The sequence below is a fragment of the Mauremys reevesii genome, linkage group 2 (assembly GCF_016161935.1).
Source record: "Mauremys reevesii isolate NIE-2019 linkage group 2, ASM1616193v1, whole genome shotgun sequence".
Lineage (NCBI taxonomy): Eukaryota > Metazoa > Chordata > Testudines > Geoemydidae > Mauremys > Mauremys reevesii.
In genome coordinates, this window is record NC_052624.1 from 75,056,301 (window position 1) to 75,081,507 (window position 25,207).

The 25,207-nt window shown below is 44.9% G+C and overlaps 1 protein-coding gene and 1 long non-coding RNA gene across 2 annotated transcripts in view; one reads left to right on the plus strand and one right to left on the minus strand.

Moving 5' to 3' along the window:
• Positions 1–412: 412 nt before the first annotated feature.
• On the minus strand, positions 413–12,764 carry LOC120397827. The gene is made up of 3 exons (XR_005594024.1): positions 12,683–12,764; positions 6,055–6,200; positions 413–719 (listed from the first exon to the last, which is right to left on the minus strand). It is a non-coding gene; the product is annotated as an uncharacterized LOC120397827 (long non-coding RNA).
• A 157-nt stretch (positions 12,765–12,921) lies between these two features.
• Positions 12,922–25,207, plus strand: part of STT3B (STT3 oligosaccharyltransferase complex catalytic subunit B) — a 90,503-nt gene continuing 78,217 nt past the window's right edge. Inside the window, exon 1 of the mRNA XM_039524361.1 lies at positions 12,922–13,472. Within this exon, the coding sequence (XP_039380295.1) occupies positions 13,189–13,472 (284 nt within the window). The 5' untranslated portion in view covers positions 12,922–13,188. The remainder of the gene's footprint in view (positions 13,473–25,207) is intronic.

Genomic DNA, 25,207 nt, shown 5'->3' on the forward strand with positions numbered 1-25,207 from the left:
AGGGATCCATTAACCTACCAATTCCTGAATTTATTCTTGACATTAATAAACTGCATAATCTAGGAAAAGACATGTTCTGGCAAAACATGCCTCTGCTCTTCTGCACAATACGGAGCACTTCCTGGGTTCTTCTGAGAACCCTCAACTCACAGTAAAGTCACAAGAAGTCCTCAGTACCTTGCAGGATCAGGTCTTTATTGAGTAAGCATCAGAAGTAAGCTAAAGACCCTGAACACCATAAAATTAGCAAGTAATATGGGCCCAAAATTTCATCCACTTTAAAATGACATATGTTGGGCAATATCCTCTGGATACTAAAGATTTCTTTTTTACAATTTAGTCACCAGGACAGTGAATATTTTTTAAATCATAAAGGTAACAAAAATGTCTGAGCTTTCTCCTCTGCTCCAGCAGCAACCACTACTAATAAACATTCTTAGAACTCTGCTGGCATAACTCATGTCATTACACATATAAGGAAGGAAAAACACCATGCTAATTTCATATCATATACTGTACCTGGAAGAGCAATTAAATATACGCGAACACTCTAAATACATATATCCCCAGTGAGTGCTGATCAATCCATTATACCACTCCGTGTCATGGAAGGCAGTAGGGTCTAGTGTTAGAGCACACATCTGAGAAGCTTTGAATGACCTTGCAGAACTTTGTGCTTCAGGTTCCTTATGTGTAAAATGAGAATAGCAACAGCCGATCTGTGAGGAATAATTAGTGTTTGTTAAGCACTTAGAAATCCTCAGATGAAAGACACGCATATAAAATTATTAAATGGAGGAGTGTAAATGCTATAAAAGGAGTAAATAATAGATATGACAAGTCTCTAGTGTATAATGCACAGTCAAGTTCATCAGAGAGGGTGGCTTGAGTTACAAGATTGTTTGTTACTTGACTCTTTGGGTTAGTGAACATCTACCTCTCACTGGCTGATTTCCTTCCCTGAAGTGGCAAATAAACTATCCCAAAGTCACATCACATGACCGATGCCTGTCTCTCTCGTGCGCTTATATAGTGTCTTAACTGCCTTGGCTTTAGAATCTGTCCTCTGGCCATGTTCTCATTTGTGCAATGTGTCTCTGAATTTAGTTATAATTATAAGCCACGCTAGAAAAAGCGTAATCTTTTCTCTCTCTCCAAATTGTGTGGCTTTTTCTTTTGAGAATGAGACTGTTTGGTAAGCTAATGTGAGCTATTAGATGAGTTTTCAAAAACAGTTTCAAAAAAGTAACTGGCATTTATTGGTATGTACCTCAGTCTCTCAAGGCTCAAGTACAGAACCCTCCCTCCCGCCCCCAAAAGGACAAAATGACAGATACAGCAACACGCTTTAAACATTGTGGGATTAATTTCTTCATATAAGGGATTCCCTGAGGTATTAATCTATCAGGCATTACAGAATATTTTAAAGCCATATACTGCCTTCACTCCATGGGCAGACTGAAGTCACTATACAGTCCTTAGTAACTGTCATGATGTAACTCAGTCTTTGTGTTATAAGCCCTTAAAATCAGCTGATGCCGTTGCAGTGTCCAGAAAATTCACATCAACAACTTAAAATCATTGCTGAATTCAAGAATAACACTTCAGATCTCTTTGTGACAACAGGATGAAATTATACCATCCTCCAAGTGCCCATAAACTCTTGCTTTGTGGTTCTTGTTCACTCCATAACAAAATCACATAAATTCTTTTGCAATTCTGATGTAGTTAGTTGCTTAGTTCTGTGCAGCAGTTGCTTAGTAAGGAACTTACTAACTTATCAGAAAGGAACTTAGAAAATGCAAAGAAAGATGACACTATACAGTCTGAGATACTAGTAACAGAAATATTCCAAAGACAATAGGACAAATTCTGAGGACAAAGCTGCGCAGAGCTTGGAAAGGTAATTTTTCAAGCATGGGGAATTCTTTGCTGACATTACACTACATGATCTTCAGAATTTTTCCAGGTGAATTAGTTAATGGACTAAAGACAATATCTTTATTACTATGGTAGTACTTTCCTGAGCTAAACAACCTGCCAAAATAAATTCAGAATTGTTGGACTTTGATCAAATATGTCCATATTTTAAAGGTGACCTGCAAATAAAAAAAATCCATTTACTTCAAAAATTGTGAGGAATGTACCCATTAACTAGGCATACGGTGTAGAAAGCACATTCACTCCTTAAACAGCCCACTGAAGTCAATGAAAAGACTCCCATGACTTTAACAAGCTTTGGATCATGCCTTCAATTTTTTTCCCCTTTTCAAGAACACAAAAGTTGCTAGGCACTGTTCTTCTGGTACCCCAGCATGCACAGCTATCACAAAAAAACCCACTGGTACATGGTTTGGCTCCTGCACCAAGGGCCTGATCCTGCTCCCATTGGAATTTGTGGCAAAATGCTTATTAATTTCAACTGAGCAGTCTCAGAACCCTATATTTTAAAAAAATTATCTTACTCCATTCACCCATAGGCTATCTTAATCTTCCAGAAGAAGTACTTGGCAGCTTTGATGTGATAGCATGGTGCATGAATGGGAACCCAGGAACCATGACTTCAAAGGACCTAAAATAAATACAACTGATACGAATTTATTTATATGCTAAATATTACTATTCACCTGTTTGATAGGGGTATTTAGTAGATAACACTAAAGCAAGTGGTATTTACATATTGTGGTGGGGCAATTGCCCCACCCCCTGAAAAAAGGGCTGGAATAGGTCTTTGGCTGCCAGCCTGTGCAGCCTCAATCAACAAAGGCCAGTAGGGACAGGGCAGAGGCAGCCATTCAGGGCTGGGCAAGGCCCTATATAAAGGCTGCTTAGCAGAAGAGGCAGTCTCTCCCTGGCTGGCAAGGAAGGAGTGGCTCCTGAGGAAGGAGCTTGCACCTCAGACAGAGCAATGCTGGTCAGGCTCGGGGGAGCAAGAGAGAGCTCCAGCCCTGTTACCTGCCAGGCTGTGGGCCCTGCTACAAAGGGCCAAGGAGGTGTACAGGGCCAAAGAGGAAGTGGCCCAGGGAAGGAAAGTGGACAGGAAGGGAATGAGGGAGGGCAGAAGGAGGCTGCCGCTAGAGGGTCCCTGGGCCAGGACCCAGAGAAGCAGGGGGGCCTGGGTCCCCCCACGTCCCCCTTATACTGCACTTGGCCACAGAAGATGGTGGCCAATACAGACTGCAACTTGTCCCTGAGCTAAGGGGCTAGACTGTGGGTTGTGGTTGGCCACTGAGGCAGGTGAGACTGCTGTTAACCCACCCCTTCCAGGGAGAGTCTGGAGTAGTGCCCTGAAGAGGATGCCGCCGAGCGGAGAGCAACGTGGGTCCCAGAGCAGAACGGACATCGAACAAGACCCCACGCGCTGAGGGCGCTCCGCAGTGGACAGAGCTAATTCCTGGAGCAACCAACGGGAGGCGCCAGCAGTGGTGAGTCTTTACCCCGTCACACATGTTTTTATGTGCTGGTCACATTGAAGCCCTTCCTTAACAACATTAAACAATTAATAATATGAACATTTTGCAGTAACACTTTTCTAAAGCCTCTATCAATGATAACCAAGTTATGATTAAGGCACTTACTACCAATACTGATGACAAGCTACCACAGCTCTTCAAGACAGATAGCCCAGAGGTCTGTGTAACCCACACACCTTCTGGGTGTGGTGTTCTGTCCCATCTAGTGGCACTGAGACCACTTAAAGAGAGAGAAAATGAGTCTGCTCTACAACCATTTGGCTTCTGGCTCATGCGCTAAGCAACAGAGCAGGATCTGGCCTGTGAGCTCCTGCTGGGGAATGAGGTCTGAGGCTTGCCCCGCTCCAGCCAGGGGCCACATCACGCGGCTTCCAGCACTCCAGCCGGGGCACTGGGTTGGGGGCTGCACCACGCAGCTTCCAGAAGCTCCCATTGGCCCGGAGCAGCGATCTCCAGCCAGTGAGAGCCGCGATTGGCTGGACCTGCGGACGGGACAGGTAAACACACTGACCTGGCCAGCCAGGGGCTTTCCCTACACAAGTGGCGACCCCTGTTTGAGAAACGCTGATATACATGTTGAGGAGGGTATCCATTTTTTTTTAAACCTGCCTAGTGGTCATTCTGGCAGGAAAGGGGACCATTGCAAAGAGAGAAGAACCAAGGCAGAGACAGGGTTGGAAAAAGCAAGAAGACTGAACACTAAGGGAGAAAGAGGAGAGAGGGAGAACACCTTTGCCTTGGAAGAGCTAGCACAAAGGAGTCATATGGCAAATATAAGGCCCACCCCTGGGTGAATGCCACAGAAGCACCCAGCAGCATATGGACTGTCATAAACAGATAGTTAAGGGTTAATGTCTCTTACCTGTAAAGGGTTAAGAAGCTCAGTAAACCTGGCTGACACCTGACCAGAGGACCAATAAGGGGACAAGATACTTTCAAATCTTGGTGGTAAGTCTTTTGTTTGTGCTCTTTGTTTTGGGGGTTGTTCGCTCTTGGGACTAAGAGGGACCAGACATCAATCCAGGCTCTCCAAATCTTTCTGACTCAGTCTCTCATGTTTCAAACTTGTAAGTAATAGCCAGGCAAGGCGTGTTAGTCTTATTTTTGTTTTCTCAACTTGTAAATGTTCCTTTTTTGCTGAGAGGATTTTACCTCTGTTTGCTGTAACTTTGAACCTAAGGCTAGAGGGGGGTTCCTCTGGGCTATATAAATCTGATTACCTTGTAAAGTATTTTCCCTCCTGATTTTACAGAGATAATTTTTCCTTTCTTTAATTAAAAGCTTTCTTTTTAAGAACCTGATTGATTTTTTCCCTTGTGTTAAGATCCAAGGGGATTAGATCTGGACTCATCAGGAATTGGTGGGGGAAGGGAGGGGGGGATGGTTAAATTCTCCTTGTGTTAAGATCCAAGGGGTTGGATCGGTGTTCACCAGAAAATTGGTGAAAAAGCCTCTCAAGGCTGCCCAGGGAGGGGAAGGTTTTGTGGGGACAGAAAGTGATCCAGACACTGAAATTTCTGGATGGTGGCAGTGTTACCAGATCTAACCTAGTAATTAAGCTTAGAAGTGTCCATGCAGTTCCCCACATCTGCACCCTAAAGTTCAGAGTGGGGGAGGAACCTTGACATGGACCATGTCAGAGATAGAACTGGTCAGGAATTTTTTGACTAAATGTTTTTTGTTAGAAATTGCTGACTCATCTAACCCAAAACCTCCCATAGAAATTTATCAATTTCAACAAAACTGGGGTTCAAGATGGAATTTCTGGTCAAAACCAGATACACCCTGGAATAGACAAGTGACTAGGGCACTCATGAGGTAGAATCATAGATTATTAGGGTTGGAAGGGACCTCAAGAGATCATCTAGTCCAACCCCTGCTCAAAGCAGGACCAATCCCCAAATGGCTCCCTTAAGAATTGAACTCACAATCCTGGGTTTAGCAGGCCAAACATCTTAGATGAGCACCCAAACTGGACTATTAGCCATTTACAGATTCTCTCTCTCTGTTTCAGAAGGTCTCAGGTTCATTCTCCATCATAACAAACATTCCAAAACCTCATTTTTTCAGGAAATTGAATCCTTGTTTTCTGGTTAGCCCGACTCAGGGGCTAGCTGGAGACAGGAGAGGGTGTGGCCAAAAATAACACTACATAATCACATCAGTTTTAATTATTTTGGTAATTTATTTCAAAATACCCATCAGCAAGTATGTCTGTAACAATACAGATACCCGCCCCCTCCAAAATTCCCCCAGGAGCAGAGAGTTAAAAAACCCCTATAACAACCTAGTTTTTGTTTCTCCACCCCCTTGGCTCCCAAAGCCCAGCCAGGGGATCAGACACCCACAACCTCTCCTGCCCCCCCCCAAGCCCAGCCATGGGACCCCCGTCAATAAACCCAAATCCCCTACCTCACAGAGATCAGCTGTGCCCCCCCCCACAGCCCAGGTACCTGCATCCCTGCCCCCCAGAACCCAGCTGCAGGCCCCCCACCCAGACACCTGTCCCCTGCCCCTCATAGCCCAGGGATCCAGAGGAAAAAACACCCTGATGCTCAGTCCCAGGCTTGTGTGGAATTACCTGCGTGCTGCCACCGCCCCCTTCATTCAGTGCCTGCTGGGAACTGCAGCTGCCAGGAATCCCTCTGGCAGTGTCTTCTGCATGTGAGTGGGGCTCTGCCCTGTCCAGTGGCCCCTAGCCGCAGCCAGCAGCGCTGCAGCCCGTTTCTGTGAGGGAAAGGAAATTCTGCACACAAAAAATAATTTCTGCAAAATTATGCATTGCACAGTGGGGCATAAGTCCCCTGGGAGTAACAAACGGAAAAAGAAGGAGCAGGAGAGGAACAATAGAATGGTAGCAAAAGAAAAGAAGTAGAGAGAAAAGTATCAAAGGGAAAGGCAGGATACACAAAATGTAGTTCTCTTCAAGGTAGTTAAAAAAAGTTAAATTTTCAGTTAAAGACACCAGGAGAGAGAGTATAAAAAGGAGAGATGAAGAAAAGGAAACTCTGGAGAGGAAAAATGCAGACAGTAAGAGGAAAGCAAGAAATAAAGACCTGGGACATTTAACAGGGAAGAAGACAGCAGTGATTAGGGTTTTGAAATTTCCTTCTTCGACAACTTATTTTCTACATTTTACAATTCAATTCTAGAGATGGGAAAAGGGAAGCTATGGTAGAAAGTTACTGGCAATGAGATTTGAGTCAAAATGTTGCTGTTAGACATAATGTTAGATTAACGCCTTGTCTAAAGACAAAAATTGCACCAGTTTAACTAAAACAAATTCAAAACTGATTATAGTTAAATTGGTGCATATTTCTTTGTTGACAATGTTATATCAGTTTACAAATGGCTTATATCAATTTAATTTGGATTTAAGTGGGGAGAGGGATAGCTCAGTGGTTTGAGCATTGGCCTGCTAAACCCAGGGTTGTGAGTTCAATCCTCAAGGGGGCCACCTAGGGATCTGGGGCAAAAAATTGGTCCTGCTAGTGAAGGCAGGAGGCTGGACTTAATGACCTTTTAAGGTCCCTTTCAGTTCTAGGAGATTGGTATATCTCCAATTATAATAATAAAAAATAAGTGTATCTGCATAAATTGGCATGAGATAAAATATATTTGAAAAACAATTTTAGTTAAACTAATGCACTGTGTGTATGTATGTAGACAAAGCATAATACAAGAGTATCTTTTTTTAAATGCACACTACTATTGCACATAATTTTCTCTCTGGCAATTTCAAGTTTTACATTTTTTGTGGTTTAAATGGTGCTATACATTTTTTAAAAACAAAGATCTAGTTACTTAACTGAGCTCTTCACCATGGCACAAATCCCTTTTTGCAAAATTCATTTATACAGCACCATAATATTCAGCACTCTAAAATTTTTTCTGCATACAAAGTGTTACATCAGTTGCTCTAGTCACTTGTAAAATAAATGTCTTGAAGTGTAAGATTATAAAGTTAAGACTGCTAAAATCATCTCTTACAGGACAAGTAGGAATTTGGGAGTCTGTTTAAAAATGATGTGCTCATCCAGGTCAAACCAGAACTGCTCTTTGACCATATAGTTTACTAGACTACTAGACTTACTTCTCCTACTCTAAATAGCCTAATTTGATTTTTTTTTCTTTTGATTGTGATAAATTAAAAATGCAAGATAGACCTGCTTGTCCACTTTCTCCAAGATGAATTTTGTTTGCCATTCTGTCACCAGTGAGCTCAGTGTAAAAGATGGTCTGTAGATCAGCTAGAGAATGAGTTCTGATTTTACATTTTCCTGACTGTTTACAGAAACACAACTTCTGATATTCTCCAATTTTAACAACTCTGCCATGATCCCAATTACCATCAGAGTACTATAACTCTACCCTTAAGGAAATGTGAAGATTTTAAAAACACACTAAAAATGAATTTTTCTTCAGGGAATGGGGGTATTTGGGTATTCCTCTGAATCCTCAGAACAGACAATTGCTCTTCTGCATGAGAAATTGTAAATGGTCATCAGGCAAAGAAAGAACCAGTTGTCCACGATCCTTAGTGCAGATCTTCCATTTAAAAAAAAAGAGAGAGACCCTGCAATACCTCAGGTAAGGATTTGGAAGGAGATGGGGGATGGAGGGAGCTGAAAGTACTATTTTTGATGCTTAAGTAATTGCAGAAGTAAATCAGTCTCTCCCATCAATATACACCCTCTACTGGAGAATTGTATTATGTTCTCTATCCTTTTTTTTTTTTTTTTTTTGAGACTGTACTGCACTGATAGAGGATAGGTATTTTCCTTTCCTAACTACTATGACCCTGTGAGTCTTCCATCTCTATTTGTTTGATCTGTTTTACTATGAAGACTAATATCCTTATTTCATGCTCCAACTTGAACGGAGCAATTCAAGTATATACCTACAGACACTAATGAGAGCTTTTAATAGAAATATGCTTTTTATTACCATTGAAATTCATTGATTGAGCTCTGAGATATTCAGAGGTCCAGACTTCTGAATGGTTTGAAATAGAGTAACTTATTACCAGAGATCAGAAGACACTCTTTGTGTCAGGATTCATTTGAATCCAATTCTCTGGGCTTATCTACATGCAAAAATTGTACAACTTTAACTATAATGGTATAGTTATAGTACAACCCCACTAGCATGTTAATACAGATATCAACATGCGGATACTGGTATTCCTTATTCCTATAGGCTTAAAGGGATAAATTATAGTAGTATAATTTGTGTCCATATTAGGATTTGTATCAATTTAATGGTTTTAGTTTAAAAAAATCATATGCCTAATCAAAATAATTAAATCAATACAAGAACTGTGTAAACCAAGTTTCTGATGCTCCATATACTTTTCCAGGCAGATTTTGGTCTATGGAATCCTTTCCTGGACTCTCCACAGTGGGGGTGGAAGTTGGGGGGGGGGGGAAGAGGAGGAGAGGGAAAGGGGGGGATGAGATAGGAAAGACCTCCTATACCAGTAGTCTCCAACCTTTTTATGCATAAGAACTTTCTGAATTTAAGATTAACCCAGGATCTACCCTGCCTCTTCCCTGAGCCCTTCCCACTCACTCCATCCCCCCCTCCCTCCATCACTCACTCTCCCCCCCCACTCACTCACTTTCACAGGGCTGGGGTAGGGTGCAGGCTCTTGGCTGGGGCTGATAGGTCCACAATATGGGAGGGGGCTTCGGTGCTGAGCCTGGGGCAGGGGGTTAGGGTGAAGGAGTGAGGGGTGCAAGCTCTGGGAGGGAGTTTGGGTGCAGGAGGTGGCTCTGGGCAGGTGCAGGGGATTGGGGTAGAGAAGAGGGGTCTGGAAGGGAGTTCGGGTGCAGGAGGGGGTTCCGGGCTGAGGCAGTGGGTTGGGGTGCGGGAAGGGATGTGAGATGCAGATGCTCTGGCCAGGAGGCACTTACCACAGGTGGCTCCTGGCCGGTGGCGCTGGGGGGCTCAGACAGGCTGCCTGCATGCTGTGGCCCCATGCTGCTCCCGGAAGCGGCTGGCTGCTGGCATATCGCTGCGGCCCTGGAGTGGGGGGCAGAGGGTCTCCGTGCGCTGCCTGTGCCCGCAAGCTCCACCCCTGCAGCTCCCGTTGCCCAGTTCCCAGCCAATGGGAGCTGCAGGGATGGTGCTGGGGGAGGGGGCAGTGTGTGGAGCTGCCTTGTCCCTCCCACGAGCCGCAGAGATGTGCCAGCAGCCAGCTGCTTCCAGGAGCGATGTGGGGCCATGGCAGGCAGGTAGCCTGCCTGAGCTCCACTGCACTGCTGGACTTTTAGCGGCCCGGAGATCGCAACTGACTGGCAGAGGCTCCAGGATTGACGGGTTGGTGACCACTGTCCTATACACACACCACCATCATTCCTTTAAAGCAATATCTCTACTGCATCACTGCCAGGAAGCGTTGCTGCCAAAAGACTAGATTATAACTGCTAATAGCAAATCATCTCTCCAGAAGAATGGAATGAGACTGGTTCAGAAATAAAAATCAGTCCACATCAGAAAATGATTGATACTGGCAAACTTTTAGACACATTTACTCTTTGCTCATGAACCAATTAAAAAAAATATTCCACTTGAATTGCCAGTTGGTCAGTTTATTAAAATCTGGGAGGGAACCTTGGAACAGGGGCATTCAATGTGTTTAATTTCATTTCCCTCAGACATTTGTATTATATTAAAGCTATATTTTTTAAAGTATTTGTACATTTGGCAGCACTATTTTGTAGTTTTCTCAGTTTTCCTGGATCTTAATCTAAAATCCCCCACTCTATATAGACTTTAGAAGCAACAGCATGGCCAAGTGATAATTAAAAAACAATTACATGCAGCTTTAAATTTAGACACTTAATGGCTATTTGAAGTGGAAACTCCTCCAATTTAGGACTAATATTAAAATAGCTTTTAAAATCACTCTATTCTGGAGCAAGCAGTGCATATGAGATGAAGAGGTTAACAAACAGGTTTGATACTTATATGATGCTTTATGTAGCATAACTCAAATAGTAAAATAACTATGGCTGAGTAGCAAGATCCATGTGGGTGGGCTCTTGTGCCTGTAGGAAGGGGGTCTTTATTGCTCTACAATATTGATTGTATATTATCTTTTTTGTGGTACTTGTACAGTAGTAATTATTTGATTTGTTATACAAATTACATAAATTCTCATGTTCTGATGAGGACAGGTGTATCAAGATTTGGATGCTACTTACTCAGCTTCTTTACTGCTACCAAGCACCACAGTAAAATAACTCAAATATTGAGGAAAAAGTAATCAAGTCCCTCCTGGACAACAATATTACCTTCCACTTATATAACATCTTTCAGCTAAAGATCTCAAATTACCTACAAGGGAAACTATTCTTCTCTTAACAGCTGGGGAACTGAGACACAGAAGGCAAGAACTAATTTTGAACACACCACTTGAAACAGCTAGGGCCTTATTTTCAGAAGTGCTGAGCATAAATTGTAACTGAAAGGGAAGCTACAAGTACTTATTACCTCTGAAAATCAGGCCTTGTGTGTCTCAAGTTGAATGCCTAAAATTGAGGCACCGTTTTGGAAAATTAAACCTAAGGGAAGGGCACATAATGAGTTAGCAGTACAAGTATTCAACAGTGCAGAAGCACCATGCATTTTCCTGGGCAGCACGTACTCTCACACTACATTTAATATAAAGAATGGAGGATCTTCCTCTGCTTCCATTTCCTGGATTAGGATCATAGCAGCAGGACTGGTTATATAGTTAGCAGCAGTACTGGCAATCCACATGCTCAAAAAGTCAGGTCCCCCAAAGTTAGTGAACATTTAAAAATAGAAGTTTTCTTTTAAATTTTGCCTCCAAACTTGTTTCTGCTATAAACCTTTTTAAAATGAATGCTTAAGTTATCATGCAGTTATACAGCTTCAAAAAATGGGACTTTAAGAAAGACACTAAATATTGCAAGACTAGCAAGTCACAACAGCTAGCACCACTTTACAGTGTTTGGGAGGCAGATTTTCCCCCAGCCCAACTGGAGACAATGCACTTGCTCTTCTCCCCACCCCCTCCCCTCAGGAGAGGATAAACATGTGACAGAGGTGTGATCAGGTTGCTTAATTACACTGCTGGAAGGCACCCCAACACTAGGTTGAAGAGCAGTCCAAAAGCCTATACACAATAGAACAAGGTTCCAGAAGCAGGGGCAAAACCAGGCCTTGAGTTGCCTCCCTCTCCAATCCTGCTGCCAGAGAAGATCAGGCATATCCCAGCTGCCATTTGTGGTGGAACTAGGGATGCTGGCTATGCTGCCACACCCCCTAGCCTGAAGGGATTTCCATTATAGACAGGATTTGCAGTTTGGGTCAATGGCTTTCAGCATTTCCACTATAAAATTTGTTTCAGCACCCCAGCCCAGTGGAGATAGACCTGGCCTGAACAAACGCTTTTGCCTCACCCTCCCCATCTGCAGCCAGAGAGGGGCAGGCAGGACTAATAGGCCAGAGGGGGGAAGGAGATAGTTCACTCTTGGGGCCAGGCCCTGCAGATGGGGAAACAACTCCCGGCTGCTCCTACCACGCTAGTGCCCACCAGGCTGCATGAGCCTGACCCTACTCCCGCCCTCAGCACGCCCAGTCTCGCTCCCTACAGCGGGCCAGGGCAGGCCCTGGATGCCTAGGCCAGGCAGGGCGAGCACAGCCGGCCAAGGCAAGTGGCCACAGCGAAGCCAAGATGAGATTACGACTCCCAGCGCTCCGCCTTGCCTCGGAGCGGGACAAGCTGGGACTTCCCGCCTACGTCCCCACCCCACCGGCGCGGCGCGAGCCCCCTGGCAGGAAGCCAGCCTCTTCTAACCCCCGACTACCTCATTTATTTCACGTGACCGTTAAACTACGGTTCCCCCCCCCGCCTTATATAATTGGTGGAAACAGCCGCCAATCACACTCTTCCACTTCGCACTGTCCCTTTCTCATTGGTCACTGTTGGCAAAGCTGCCTCTCCCCCTGCCACGCCTGTTCTGATTGGCTGAGCTCATGGGCCTGTCCCTGCCCCGTGGAAATACCTGTCGCTCTGTGACAGGTTGACAGGGAGGGCCTGACTGAGAGGCTGAGATGGAGATTGGTTCCTCCTCCCCCTTCACCGTTTCCCTCCTCTCTGTGCCCCGCCCCTCTGCTAGCTCCGCCCTCTCTCAGAGGGGCGGGGGGAAGAGACTCTCATTCATTTATCGTCGCACCTCTTCTGATTCGCCTGCGGCTTTAGGCCTCGGTAGTTTCATGCCCCACTGTCTCCCACGTCATCTCCCCGTACGGTTTCCTCTTGGATCGTGCGCGGCCCTCCCCCGTCCCCCACCTCTCTGCCTCGCGCTCCGCCGCCGACCCCCCCGCCCCGCCACTCGTGCGCAGCCGCTCTGCCTCCCTCGCGTCCCACCCCGCCCCCTGCCGGCTCCTCCTCCTTCCCCCTCCGCCCGCCCCCTCTCCCCCGGCAGCCTGGGGCTCCTCCTTGCCCCCCAGCTCGCGCGCGCTGTCCCGGTCGCGCTCTCTGCCTCGCGCCGCACTGGGATGGTGACGGCTGCGTCTGGAGGCAGATCCCGGCTCGGCGAGGCGGCGGCGGCCGGGGGAAGCCAGTGAGGCAGCCACAGCCCCCGCCGTAGCGCTCAGGGAGCGGGCGGACCCTCCCTCCTTCCCCGCCCCTGCCGGCCGCGCGCTAGGCGGAGAGACTGCGAGGAGCCCGGGGTACAACATGGCGGAGCACTCGGCCCCCGACCACAGGCACAAACCCGCCAACTCCGCCGGCTCCTTGGCGCTGGGGAATAGCCGGCCCGGGACGGGCAGCGGCTCCTCCGCGGCGGCTGCCGGCGGCCCCCCGGCGGGTGGAGGCGGCCTGTCGGGGGGCCTGTCGCAGCCGGCGGGCTGGCAGTCGCTGCTCTCCTTCACCATCCTCTTCCTGGCCTGGCTGGCCGGCTTCAGCTCCCGGCTCTTCGCCGTCATCCGCTTCGAGAGCATCATCCACGAGTTCGACCCCTGGTGAGCCGCCGCCGCCGCCGCCCTGGGGCAGTGGGGGTCAGGGGTGGGGGCTGATCCCTGGGCTGGGCGATGAACGTGTGGAGATGTAGCGTGGTACAAATCCCAACCCCCCCCTCCCCCGTGTCCCGAGCTCCGCAGGCGGGGCGCTGCCCCCGGTGAACGGCCCAACCCGGCCGGGCACCGGCCCGCGGGGCCGCGCGCCCACTTTGCCAAGTTGAGCTGCGCCTGTTCCTCCCGCTGCCGGGGGGCGGGAGCCGCGAGAGGACGTGGTGCGGCTGGGCTAGGAGCGAAGGGGCATCGGGTGTTGGGACACGCGAGGCGAAGGGGGCCGTGGGCCGAGCGAGGAGGCGCAGGCAGGCGTCGGGCTGGGAGGCAGCGTGAGCGGGACCCGAAGGTAGGGCACAAAAGCGGCAATGCGCAGCCGACGTGTGTGGGCTTTGCGGAGCATGGTTAATCGGTGTGATCGGAAGAAACGTGTTAAAATGAAGCAGCCTCATTGCTTTGCCTTTCTCCTTTCTGTGTTGCTCCCTTTGATTTGAATTGTGCATGCTGCAGCTAGGAGTGTTGGTACAAAATACATTTTTTGTGGCAAGGGAGGGATCGGGAAAGTTGTGGCAACAGCAGGCAGGTGGGCTGCAGAGTTACATTGGAGAAATTGAAATCAGTATGTGCTTTTTAAATGAAGATGAACCAAAAAGGAACTAGAATGTCATATGAAGTCCTTTTGTCACATTGTTGTCTCCAGATGTGCAGTAGCACTTCATAGTATTCTTTCATTGGATTCCTTTTTTACCAGGGCCAGTGAGAGAGGAGGGTAAGGAATGCACCTTAGGAAGTAAATCTTCATAAAAGTGACTGGTGGGATTACAATAAAATGGGTAACACTGATTTACTGCCAGATATTTCAAAGTGCCCAGTTTTTTTTTTCAACCTAAGGTTTCTTACTGTTTCTCAAATATCATTATTTTCTAATGATTGTTTTCATTTGTATGTAAACTGGGTTCTTGTGTGTTGGAGGGAATGGAACTATGTTATGCAAAAGATCAAAAAATGCTGCACTAATTTCGGTTCTAGTCCTTGCAGCAAGGTTTGTGGTTGAGGAATACAGCAGGAGCGTGGGGAAATTTTTTTGAGAGTATGGCATTGAAATATTTTATCTTGTGTTAGTTGAGACCATTCTAGGAAGCTGCCCCGTATTTAGATCCTTAAGTAAGATACTTTTGCATTACAGGTCTGTCTCATCTTATGCGGGGGTTCCGTTCCGCGGTTAGCGCGTAAAGCGAAAACCGCGTATAGTCAAAATTACATTGAGTTGAATGGCGGCCGGAATCGCCAGCACTACAGAAACAGTATTTAAATTGTTATTTTTCTCTTTTTTTATTTTGTTTTTGCCAACCTTGTAAAGCTGAAATGGCGCATGTTAAATGCGCGTAAGATGCGACAGACCTGTATTCATTTGATTTTCTTAAACAAGCCAGCATTTTAGGTCTGAGGTTTCTTATGGTTGATCATTTTGAGGGAAGGGCATGCTCTATGTTTTGAAATACTGCGTATACATTTTATTGTTGATTTTATAAAATCTAGAAAAAATGTAATGTTTTACTAAAATATATATTGTACATTTCAATTTGCACACTTGAATATTCAGCTTGAGTGCAACTTTCATTTCTTATTTAGTTTGCAAATTTATGGTATTTGAAGGCAGAGGTAGTGTCCAGAGAAGTAAAGAGCATGATGAACTCATACAGAAGGCTTTGTTCTTCAGCGTTGTTGTTAAATCATTTTAATGCAAATTCAGTACTGAAAAAGCAAAAGTAAAGGATACTTAGTTCAAGCATTGGACCGTTATAAGAGTGTTTTATTGTGTAAATGTAAATAAGTGAAATTGAAATGCAAATGTAAATTAATGTAAATTAGAGATTAAGGGATTTACTACATTTGGTGCATACTTCAGGAATTGTCACCTATATGGGTTTTTTTATGCTTTTCTGTTCTAAATGTAAGTAAAGAGATTTACACTTTGGAATAGTTTCCAACTGCAATAGTTTTCGCAGTCAGGAAGTTTTTCCTGGTATAGGGCCTAAATTTTATCCTAATTTCTTCCTGTTATTCTTATTTATCAAGGTTCATTCTCCTCAGTTGAATGGGAATTGTGCTGTGGTGAGTTAGGTGATGTAATATCTTTAAAAAAAAAAAAGATAAAACAAAAATTAAATTTCTAGTTCTTATGGCAGCAAAGGTAACATTCTACTTGTAAACAGTATGTTAGATGCAGTCATCTTCCTGACTACAAACAGACAGCTTCGGTCTGTCTGCTGCTGCATGTAGCTTTGCCAATCATCTGTAGAACAAAGTTAACAAAACCCAGTGGTTATTCTGCAAGTCTTGGGGCAGCAGTGAAAATGTCAAGAATCCTGTCAGTGTTATGATGCTACATGCCAGAAGTGTAGCAGTAGGCAGTAGAGCTATTTAGTGAGGAAGAAAACCTAAGCTGTGCAAGATCTGGAAGAAAGATGGAGTAGAGGAGACCCATCTACATTGCAGCTGTCTTAGTGCAAGGAGACAGGAGGAGGAGACAGAGCTGCTTCTCCATTTGAGCAGTTAGATAGGAGTAGAATTGCAAATTTATAAGACTCCTACTAGTCAAAGTCCGGTCAGAAAGAATCCATAAGCAGAGTCCAGGAACCACGCCCAGGTAAAAATCTCAGTACCTACCTCCTTCCTAGGGTATGTCTACACTGGCAGAGTTCATTCGCTGGCAGTTACATTGCCGCTCAGAGAGCGCTGAAGGGAAACTGCTGTTGTGTGTTCACACTGTCAGCTGCCTGCACAACAGCGTGTTCACACTTGTGGCACTTGCATTGGTATTGGGAGTGGTGCACTCTGGGCAGCTATCCCACAGAGCATCTCTTCCTCTTCTGCTGCTAAGAGTTGTGGGAAGGAGGAGGGGCGGGTCGCAGGGCATCCTGGGGTTCTGTCCCAATGCCCCGTGATGCATTGCTTCGCATCCCAGCAATCCCTGTGCTTCCGTCCACATTTGGTGCCATCTTTCAACGGTTTGTGTACTGCGTGCTCTGCCTCTTCGGTGTGCAGAAATGGATCCTGCACTGTCGACCAATATGCTGCTCACTAACATGTCGCAAGTGGCAGTGTACTTTTTCCTTAAACTACAAAGGCAAGAGGAGTGTGACATTGATCTCGCCATGCATAGTAGCTATGACACAAGATTGCTTGTGGCATTCACGGAGGTGCTGACCATAGTGGAACGCAGCTTTTGGGCTTGGGAAACAAGCACTCTGTGGTGGGATCACTTCGTGATGCACATCTGGGATGACAAGCAGTGGCTGCAGAACTTTCAGATGAGGAAAGCCACATTAATGGGACTTGCATCCGACGAAGTGGGTATTCACCCACGAAAGCTCATGCTGCAAAACGTCTGTTAGTCTATAAGGTGCCACAGGATTCTTTGCTGCTATTAATGGGACTGTGTGATGAGCTCATCCCAGCCCTGTGGCTCAAGGACACGAGAATGAGAGCTAACTTGTTGGTGGAGAAGCATGTGGCGATTGCACTGTGGAAGCTGGCTACTCCAGAGTGCTACCGATTGGTCGCTAACCAGTTCGGAGTCGGAAAGTCAACTGTTGGGTTGATGGAAGTGTGCAGGGCCATTAATCGCATCCTGCTCTGAAAGACCGTGACTCTGGGCAATGTGTATGACGTGGATGGCTTGTATAAATGGGCTTCCCTAACTGCAGATGGGTGATAGATGGCATGCATATTCCAATTCTGGCACAAGACCACCTAGCGACCGAGTACATTAATCGGAAGGGGTATTTCTTTATGGTTCTCCAGGCACTTGTGAATTACTGTGGGTGTTTCATGGACATTAATGCAGGCTGTTCTGGAAAGGTGCATGACGCATGCATCTTTCGGAACACTGGCCTGTTCAGGAAGCTGCAAGCAAGGACTTTCTTCCTAGACCAGAAGATCACCAGAGGGGAAGTCAAAATGCCCATTGTGATCCTGGGAGACTCTGTCTACTCCTTAACACCGCGGCTTATGAAGCCGTACACGGGGCACCTTGATAGCAGCAAAGAGCGGTTCAACAACAGGCTGAGCAAGTGCAGAATGACTGTTGAGTGTGATTTTAGCCGTTTAAGGGACCGCTGGCGCTGCTTATATGGGAGGCTGGACCTGGCTGATGACCATATTCCTATGCTTATAGCTGTGTGCTGTATGCTCCATAATACTTGTGAAGGGAAGGGTGAAAGCTTCACTCAGGGCTGGACCTCTGAGGCTCAGTGCCTGGAGGCTGAATTTGAACAGCCAGAGACCGGGCTAGTAGAGGGGTGCAGCATGGGGCCATGAAGTAAATACTAATGGGAATTGTGTGATTATGAGAGACTTTAACTTCCCAGATATAGACTGATACAGTTCCAAATGGGGAATTATTAGCTAAATTGGAAAAGATGGGAATCAATATGAAAATTGAAAGGTGGATAAGGAACTGGTTAAAGGGGAGAGTACAACGGGTCATACTGAAAGGCGAACTGTCAGGCTGGAGGGAGGTTACTAGTGTAGTTCCTCGGGGATCGGTTTTGGGACCAATCTTATTTAATCTTTTTATTACTGACCTTGGCGCAAAAAGAGTGCGCTAATAAAGTTTGCAGATGACACAAAGCTGGGAGGTATTGCCAAGACAGAGAAGGACTGGGGATATCATACAGGAAGATCTGGATCACCTTGGAAACTGGAGTAATAGTAATAGGGTGAAATTTAATAGTGAAAAGTGCAAGGACATGTATTAATGGATTAATAACAAGAATTTTTGTTATAAGCTGGGGACGCATCAGTTGGAAGTAACAGAGAAGGAGAAGGACCTTGGAGTATTGGTTGATCACAGGATGACTGAGCTACCAATGTGATATGGCCGTGAAAAAAGCTAATGAGGTTTTGGGATGCATCAGACGAGGTATTTCCAGTAGAGATAAGGAGGTGTTAGTACCATTATACAAGGCACTGGTGAGACCAGGGCTTTGGAGCGGAGCCTGGAGTGCGGAGCAGTGGAGCTGCAGGTTTTTGCCTGGAGCGGAGCTGGTGCACAGCTCCAAAGCCCTGGGTGAGACCTCATCGGGAATGCTGTGTGCAGTTCTGGTCTCCCATGTTTAAGAAGGATGATTTCAAACTGGAACAGGTACAGAGAAAAGGCTACTAGGATGATCCAAGGAATGGAAAACCTGTCTTATGAAAGGAGACTCAAAAAGCTTGTCTTGTTTAGCCTAACCAAAAGAAGGCTGAGGGGAGATGTGGTTGCCTTCTATAAATATATCAGAGGGATAAATACCAGGGAGGGATTTAAGCTCAGTACCAATGTGGACACAAGAACAAATGGATATAAACTGGCCATCAGGAAGTTTAGACTTGAAATTAGATGAAGGTTTCTAACCATCAGAGGACTAAAGTTCTGGAACAGCCTTCAAAGGGGAGCAATGGGGAAAAAAGGCATATCTGGCTTCAAGACTAAGCTTGATAAGTTAATGGAGGGGATGGTATGATAGGATAGCCTAATTTTGGCAATTATTGACCTTTGACTATTAGTGGTAAATATGCCCAATGACCTGTGATGGGATATTAGATGGGGTGGGATCTGAGTTACTACAGAGAATTCTTTCCTTGGTGTCTGACTGGTGAGTCTTGCCCACATGCTCAGGGTTTAGCTGATCACCATATTTGGGGTCGGGAAGGAATTTTCCTCCAGGGCAGATTGGCGGAGGCCCTGGAGGTTTCTTCCTCTGCAGCATAGGGCAAGGGTTACTTGCTAGAGGATTCTCTGCACCTTGAAGTCTTTAAACCATGATTTGAGGACTTCAATAGCTCAGGCATAGGTTAGGGGTTTGATACAGGAGTGGGTAAGATTCTGTGGCCTGCGATATGCAGGAGATCAGAATAAGGTCAAAAGGGACCATTATAATCCTCTAAAGTCTATGATTCTATTTAAGTAATCATTTCAGCAGGAACTCAGCCCACCACACACCCACAGAAACGTTTTTACATGTCTTCATTTTTGTGGGAAGCATACACTCAGCGCTCTTAAAAAACTGTCAAATAGATGCTTTTGGAGTATGCCAAGATGGTCACCAAAGCTGAACTATTTCAGACCAAGGGGAGTAAATCCTAGTCTTGGAGCCCTCTCTGAAAATGCTCTGCCAGCTGCCTCCTCCTTTTTAAAATGAAGGAGATTCATCTTAGGCACCCCTGTTGACTCGAGCTGTCTCAGTAAGGCATAGAATAAGAGGCAATCTTTCAGGTAGCAAGTCCCAAGCTATTTCATGCTTTATAGGCAATAACAAACACCTTAAACTCCACCCAGAGACCAATAAGTAAGTAGTGCAGATTCTGGACCACTGATGTTATATGCTCCCAGTGAGATGCCTTGCTTAGTTTTGCTACATTTACTTAACCTTTTACTATGGATTGAAGCTACTTACTGGATTGTTGCTTGCAGGGCTACACATCTTTTCGTTTTAAAAGATTGTTATCTTCAATACTGTACCAGTCAAGCAGATGTGAAATGGATTAAAGCCTGGTCTACCCCTAAAACTTAGATTGACCTAGCTATGTCACTCAGGTGTGAAAAATGCGCACCCCATGAGAGATGTAGTTAAGCAGACCAAAGTGCCAGTATCGACACCAGTGGATTGAGAGAAGAATTTTTCCATTGATATAACTACTGTATCACCTCTTGAAGAGTGGATTTATTACAGTGGTGAAAAATACCCTTCTGTGCTGTAGCAAGTATCTGCTTTACAGGAAGGTAGCTTTAGTGCTTGTAGTGTAGACATCCCCAAGGGTCCGTTTCTCTCTGCTACTGTTTATAAAAACTCAGCAGCAGAAGCAAATGTGGGAACTGTTCATGGGAGGAGGACAACCCAAAAAAGAGTACTGGAGCCAACTGTCTTTCAAGAACCAGGAGGTTGAGGGAGTAGTAGAGATCTTTTTCTCCATTGTAGTGTTCATGAGACACTGGTATAGTAAGGAAAAACACAAGGAATGTATGGGGGCTTTAGTTTGAGATACCTAATGGAACACTTGAGCAGGGTCCAATGACACCATCCGAGTAAGATTCCAAACACCCTTCCCATTTCCAGAAGCTGTGTTGGCTTTTCACCTCTGCATTTTCTGTGGACAATGTCTCTTGCATGGAATGAGAGTGGGAAAAAATGAGAGATAAAATATAGGGCTGGTGATAGAGAGCACAATGTAGGGAAAGAATTAAAAGATTTAAGGGAGGAGACAGAGAGGAAACTGATGCTGGAGACGACTCCTGAAAAAAGATGGCCCATTATCTATTATGGAATAAACCCAGGCAAGGAAAGAGAGCATCTCCAAATGCTATAAGTAGGTCTGGTCAAATGGAATTCAGCAAATTTAATTATTAAATATTAGAAAAACTATTAGACAAATGCTCTGCAGCTGGTCAAACGCTACTAAGTTGATGCTAATCCATTAACAACTGTGTGAATCATTGAATAAAATACCTGATTTATTTTCATAGTAGTACATTCCATTTGTAATATAGAAAGTTGATTGACAGTGTGTTTTAGGATGAGCACTAGTGATGCCTCTAGTGAGATTGCCTAATGCTTCCCATTGTAACCCTCTCTTCAATTGCTTGTGACTTTGGCAAACTATAACCAGATTGTCTGAAATCTTCTGTGGTTAGTGTCTAACTCAGGAAGAATTCATTTTGGAAATGTAAGCAAAAATGTTTCTAAGAACAAGGCTAGTGAGAAAAATAAGTGGTTTGGTCAATCTTGGTACTTTTCTGGTAAGTTTTTTTTTGTGTCGTTGTTTGGTTTTATTTTTAATATAGCTAGATACTCTAGTGTCTACTGAGTTTGGAATAGGAGCTTGAAATTGGGGAGGATGGATAATTTTGGGCTTAGAGAGATTTTTTGCTGTCCCGTGAAAATATGCCCAGATCTGGTCAAATTACAATCTTGTAAAAATTACAATTTTACATATAGAACTGCTGAAGGCTTGTTGCAGAATTTTCTTAAATTCCAGCCACACTGAACATGCTTCCAAGCATCACTGAAGACTTGTCTACTCTACCCACCAGATCACCAGGCAGCGATTGATCCAGCGGGGGTCTAGTATAGGTGTGATAAATCAACCACTGAGTGCTCTCCTGTCGACTCTGGTACTCCACCAGAATGAGGAGTGCAAGCGGAGTCAACGGGAAAGCATCAGGTGTCGACTTACCGCAGTGAAGACATCACAGTAGGTAGATCTAAGTATGTTGACTTCAGCTACGCTATTCACGTAGCTGAAGTTGCGTATCTTAGATTGGCCCCATGCGTTAGTGTAGACAAGCCCTGAGCTTCCTGCTCCTTTCTGAAGCATCCACACAGAACTGAACTTCAGGACACGGATGCGGACAAAATAGATTTGCTTTTTTAGTTCATCTCCTGTTGCTTTTCCCTGTTAAAATATCCTTTGGCACAGGGAAAGGTGGGCTAGTCAGGGAGTCAGAGGACCATTAATTCTAGTCTCCCCTCTTCTTCTGGCTAATATTAAGAATTCTGTGCACTTCACAGCTCTTATTATTAAGCAAGGCTACATAACTATACCCAAGTATCAGTCCTCCATTTTACAGAAAGGATAACTGAGTGTTTGCTCCAGGTCAGTCATAGCAGAAGTATGAGTAGAATCCAGGGCTTTAATATAGGAGACCCAAATCTCTATCCAGTATGCTGCTTCTCAGTCAATCTGCCAAATCTACATGTTTGGTTATGCTAGCTGAAAACTGGGGTTGCTTCTTCATGTGATATACCGTATATACTTGTTCATAAGCTGAATTTTTTTTTAGTAAAAAAGGGAAGCACCAGAGATGGAGGTCAGCTTATGAGAGGGTATAGAGAGGGAGAGGTGGAACACAGCCCCTCCCCCAAACAGAGGGAGCAAGGAGAGGCAGCACAGCCAGCAGAGACAGAAGGGAAGAGGCGGGGCCAGAGTCTCTCCACTTTTGGCCACGCTGCTCTCCCCCAGCCTCCAAAGCAGCTGCAGCTCCGGGGCTGGCAGGCTGCAGCCATGCCACTCAGCCCCACCCCCCAGAGCAGGCTATAGCCGCGTCGTCTGGGCTCCAGAGCATGCTGCGGCCATGCTGCCCGGCCCAGCCCACTGGAACATGCGGCCGCACTGCCCGGTCTGGCCCGCTGGAGCAGGCTGCAGCTGCGCTGCCCAGCCTGCCAGAGCAGCTCCAGCCAGGTCAGAGACATCCTCCCCAGATAAGGTGGGAAGGGATGGGATGGGGAGAGTGTGGGGGTCCCGGGCTAGGGGTGGGGCCATGTGGGGGCTGGTCACAGGGGTTACTTCCCTGATTCCCAGCTTATAATAAAATAATAATAATTGGAGATATACCAATCTTCTAGAGCTGGAAGGGACCTTGAAAGGTCATGAAGTCCAGCCCCCTGCCTTCACTAGCAGGAACAATTTTTGCCCCACATCCCTAAGTGGCCCCCTCAAGGATTGAACTCACAACCCTGGGTTTAACAGGCCAGTGCTCAAACCACTGAGCTATCCCTCCCCCCTAATTTCTCACTCTCCTCCCCCCGCCCCCAAATTCCTCACCAGTTGCTCTCCCGGCCCGTCAGGGTAAGCAGTTGGCACGCCGGGACACTTTGTTTACTTAGGTTTACCTCTGTGCCTGCGGACGCTCGAGGTAAACAAACCATCTCGGACCACCAGCCGCTTATCTGATGGCCTGGGGGCCAAAGTTTGCTGACCCCCGAATTTTAGGGTCGGCTTATGAACGGGTTATAAAATTTTTCCATTTTTACTTATCCATCTTGGGGGGGTCGGCTTATAAACAAATCGGCTTATGATCAAGTCTGTAAGATATGTTCCCCTGTGTGGTATGTCCATGTAAGATAAAGCTTTCTATTGTTGTCACTAATGGAATTATTCCTTTAGCTCAAGTGATAGAGTTTTATGTTGCACTGTTGAAGCTCCTGGATTCATACACAGCTGACAGCCCAGGCAGGGATTGTTGTACATGCTAACGTGTCTTTTATTTAGTTATTTATTTATTTATTTATTTTCACTTTTATTTAAAAAAAAAAAAGAAAGAAAAAAAGAAAGTATGCCACCCCATGCCTCCTTTCTCTTAGGGTTATTCTCTGCTTTGTTGGCTATATACCTTCCATCTTCTGTAATACATGAGGCAGGGGCTATGTTAACAGCAGCCTTATTTACTATATCCCTGTTTCATTCATTGGGCACCAGCTAAGCCAGTGGTTCTCAAACTTTTGTACTGGTGACCCCTTTCACGTAGCAAGCCTCTGAGTGTGACACCCCTCCCCTTATAATATAAAAACACTTTTTTATATATTTAACACCATTATAAATACTGGAGGCAAAGTGGGGTTTGGGGTGGAGGCTGACAGCTCGTGACCCCCCATGTAATAGCCTCATGACCCCCTGAGGGGTCCCAACCCCCAGTTTGAGAACACCTGATTTAAGCTGTATGATAAATGGGGAAGGGGTCTTGTGGAAAAAATATTATGATGATTATGTAATTATATTGTACAGGCAACCTTAATTCTGGGATTTCTTAATTTTGAGTGGTTGACTTGCAATCTTTACATACTTTTAATGCATGTACACAATAAACAGTAAATAACTATTGCTTTACATTGCAAGAAGTATGTTTTTGTGTGGGCATGGGTTTATGAAGGCTTTTCAAATTCTGATCTTCCCTTCCCAGTGATTGGCAGACAGTGGAGAAAACCAGATGCTGAGAAGCGTATTTCTTCAAGAATGTATATGACTGACTAGGGAAGCCCCACAATAGATGGAACATTTATATATCTTTACCAACAAGTTGGTAAAATAACATTTCGTGTTTCCTGACCTGAAGGGTGTTGAATTGAACTATTTAGGACAAATGGTCAATAATACCTCTCTTGATACAGTTACAGTTACCTTTACTCTTTCAGGTTTCGTTCTTTAGTCTTACTGTATGGCTTGAACTTTGTCAGTTCTGTTCTAAAATATAATATTACAACGTACAATTCAATGGATACTGGAATTTATTTTTAAATACTTTTGGAAAAAATATCTTAAAAGAATGTTTCATCTTGACAGTCTAGTTATATTTATAAAAGAAAGAAATTCTCTTACATTTAAGGAATTTTAAAGTACTTCATTCTTTTATCAACATTGGACCATCTTCATATTATAGCTATTTTTTCCCCATTCAGAAAGTGAAATGGGTGAAAAGAAATTGTATCTGTAGTTTTGTTTGTTTTTGGGGGGGGGGAGGGGTTGGGAGGAGGGCTGCTCAGGATTGGAAGCTAATGGGTGGCTATCTGGTCTGCTAAAGTGTGGAACAACAAGTGTCAAAACTAATGTAGTTCATGAACTGTTCAAAAAGTTTTATTAATCTTCTTAGGGTACTTTGACTACTGTACGTTATGCAAGTGACTAGCACAATTTATCTGTGTCTAATGTTTGAAGTAATATTTTAAAAGATGCTACATATGTTTCATGATCCATTTTACCTTGTGATAGTTTTTATTCTTTCAGTTGCCACGTGGAAAATTAAGTTTGACAGTAAAGAAATTCCATTAAATGTTTGCAGTGTAGCATCTTAATTTGTGATGACTGTTGGGGTCAGTCTCATTTTACTTTTGGTCGTTTTATTTTGAGAACTTTTGTGATTATCTCACTTT